This window comes from Plasmodium cynomolgi (genome assembly GCF_000321355.1).
Source record: "Plasmodium cynomolgi strain B DNA, scaffold: 0117, whole genome shotgun sequence".
Taxonomy (NCBI): Eukaryota; Apicomplexa; class Aconoidasida; order Haemosporida; family Plasmodiidae; genus Plasmodium; species Plasmodium cynomolgi.
This window is the reverse complement of record NW_004192729.1, coordinates 604-4,042: the sequence shown is the minus strand read 5'-3', so window position 1 is coordinate 4,042 and position 3,439 is coordinate 604. Positions and strand designations below refer to the sequence as shown.

The 3,439-nt window shown below is 22.0% G+C and overlaps 1 protein-coding gene across 1 annotated transcript; it reads right to left on the bottom strand.

The window, feature by feature from the left end:
* Window positions 1–1,803: 1,803 nt before the first annotated feature.
* PCYB_002410 (hypothetical protein) lies at window positions 1,804–2,733 on the bottom strand. Its single transcript, XM_004227662.1, has 2 exons — window positions 2,145–2,733; window positions 1,804–2,018 (listed from the first exon to the last, which is right to left on the bottom strand). Exons 1-2 carry the CDS (start codon window positions 2,640–2,642, stop codon window positions 1,821–1,823), a joined length of 696 nt encoding a protein of 231 aa, XP_004227710.1. The 5' UTR covers window positions 2,643–2,733; the 3' UTR covers window positions 1,804–1,820.
* Window positions 2,734–3,439: the final 706 nt, after the last annotated feature.

The following is a 3,439-nucleotide window of genomic DNA, read 5'->3' as shown; positions in this document are numbered from 1 at the left end:
AAAATAGTGGAGCAAGTAATAAATATATTATATTATCATTTTAATACAGTAATATATTACTATTTTAAAAAATTTAATTCTATATAAATTTCATGTTCATAAAGATTTATAGTACGCATATTGCTCCTATTTATATTTCATATAGGAAATAAATAGCACAATGATACATATAATCAGGTAATAAATTTAAATGATTTTTTCATCTTTAATTCTTTGATGAATTTCTTCCATACATCAGAATGTGCATACTGATTATGATAATCGTCCATCTAATGTTTAAGTTACATAAAGCTTTTTTTAACTACAATTACTTGTTAATCATTATAGTATTTTTCGTGTATTCAAAAACTAATTAGCACAAAACAAATTGTTAGAATAAGATTTTATATATAATTGTATATTATTATTTTACTTATTAATACTGTTACAATTTTATAAGCTTCATTGTCCATATATAATATACTGCTACTAATAAGCCAAATTAATAATTTGTGAACATTATTTTGTTAACACTTGTGTTGTTTGAAAATACTAATTTTGAATATATCATGACTAAATAAGCTTTTTTTATGGATTTGTTTAAATGTTAGAATTATTTAAAAGTGGGAATTCAAACTAGGTACAAATACCTAAATACATCTGTATATATAGAAGATATAAAGATTTATTTACGTTCAACGTTTAAATATTTCAAAAGTTTATATAATTTATGCGTTATTTTCATATTTATTAAATCCATTGTTATATATTTAACATTAAATTATTTATATATTTCAATTTACTATACATATTACGGGGCTATAGCTACTTGGTTAACCTGATAAAATATCTAAATATATAGTTCTTCTAAGTTATATTGCCTCCTAATAAATTTATTTGTAGATCATGTGATACATTTATTAATATTATCTTATAGTAAAATATTTATAGAACTACCATATTCTTAATATTATGTATCATCCTTGTATATTACTCTTTGTTGTAATTATGAATCCATTTTGTTGTTATATTATAATATGCGAAAAAGTACAATACGCTTATCAGCTTTTCTCATCATACGCAGTATGTTGTATGAGTCTCAAATTCATTAATAATTGTTTGCCATTTGTACGCGTAATATAATTTTTAATTATTATTAATTTGTAAGAACATATTTTAGATATAATTCGATTTATATATATTAGTGTAAATAAATTCTTACTTTTTGCTATTGTACAATAATTATATACTTATGTTAATTCAGTCATTATTTAAAGTTCTGGTTTTTTAATTAGATCAATGACTATAATAGTGCACAAAATGTAACAGAAATAGAAATAAGAATAATATAAACTGAAGATTAATATATTTTACCTTATTATATTTATTCTTAGTCATAGGTGGCCAATTATTTTTGTTTTTAATGGTGCACTCTTTTTAATAAGGATAACAATACGTTACACATTTATTCCTTTTTCATATAATAAGATTTATTTTAAGTGTGTCCTTCGCAATAAAACATTGTTTTTATATTTAAAAACTATTAAAAGCATATTTTATTTATATAATAACTAACAGTATGAATTTTATGGATGATATTCAGAAATATATTATTTTATTATTTTTTTATTTTATGCTAATTTTACATCGCATTATATCCTACATAATATTCATTATCGTTTTAGTTTGTATAATTAGTTGAGTACTTTTTTGTTTTTACGCTTTTTTTTATTTTCGTGCATTTTTGTTTCTTCTGTTTTAAGTTCTTACGTTTCTGATTTCTGCATTTCTTGTCCGTGAATTTCTTGCCCTTGCATTTAATACCCTTAAATTCCTGGTCACTAATACATCTGCTGGTAGTACATCTGGGGGTACATCTGTGGGAATGCCATCCCCCCAGAAATCATCTGAGGTTGCATCATTTGCCCTTGGTACATTGCGTTATACATTTGTTCACTTGGTCCCATAATAAACTGCTCACAATCTACATCCGAATTATCAGATTCTTTCTTTTTACAACACGATTTCTTACAACAGCACTAATATAAAAAGGAAAAATAGAACACATATAATGTATTTATTTTATAATTATAATATTTTCAAAATGGAATTCATGAAATTTCATATGTTCTTTATGCATACTTATATTCATAATATATATATACCATATAACAAATAAGACAAATGATACAAAAAAACAAAACAATAGCAAAAACGGCAACGGGAATTGCTATATATTCTTCATTATATTTGTTCTCTAGTCCAATTCCATTACATATTTTTTCCAATAGCTCTGTATATTTATTCCAAACCATACTTGGATATTCCTTTATGCTGTTTATTATGTTATTGTTTTTTCCTGTTTCTTCTTGGTTTGCCATTACAACAGTAAATTGTAATATAAAAAGTTCATATATTCTTATTAATTTAATAAAACTTGTCATAACCTTATTATACAATGAGATTGGGAGATAATTAAATAGTTTACATATAAATTCATTTGGGGAACATCTGGAATTACATTTTTTCAGTTCATTTCTATTCTTTATGCTCATACCACTATTATGAATACATGCTTCACATTTCTTATAATATACTGAGTCACATAAGAATTTCTTGCATTCTTCAGATGATCTATTAAAAATTATCTTATTTTTTTGCATCTTCTCATTTTAATGTTATATTAAATGCTAACATAACGTTATGAATCTTTAAATTATTCCTATTTAAATATTTTATAAAATACTTTTCAGTAAAAAGTAACTATATTATTCGAATAGTATAATATTTTACTGTATTACGACATGCAGAAATTTTAAAATAAAATTAAATATAACCATGTTGAAACCCTCTTATTAAAATTAATTTCACCAGATAAATGATAAATTTAGTGGAAAAATAAAAAGTTAAATTTATTATTTAAAAACTAATCCTCTGTATGTAAATAGCTTAAAATATATAGCTCCTAATGAAATTTACAAGAGTACCACTGATATAGTGTTTTAGTAATAAACAATATTTTAGTTTAAAATATTTCTTGAATTTATGTATACTTATTATTCTTAAATTTCTTAGAAAAATGAATTTTCACATAATTGTTATAAAGTTACACACATAAAAAAGAAAAATATATATATTAACATTTGAGAAATTGTAATAAACAAGAAAAATTTTGTTTAATGAAAAATGTTATATACAAATAAAATGATATATTATTAAGTAAAAACTTAGATTATAATTTAGCATTTATATTAATGCTACAATTTAATAAAAACATATATTTTCTATTTTGGTGTGTATAAGAAACTAAATAAAATAACAAAATTGAAGGCAAATTAAAAATAAACTGCATTTGAACAAAAATATATCAGAGAAAAAATATATATATATATATATATATGTCTTGCATAATTTAATATTATAAGGTTTTACGTAGTAATAAACATTACACAATCTTTTT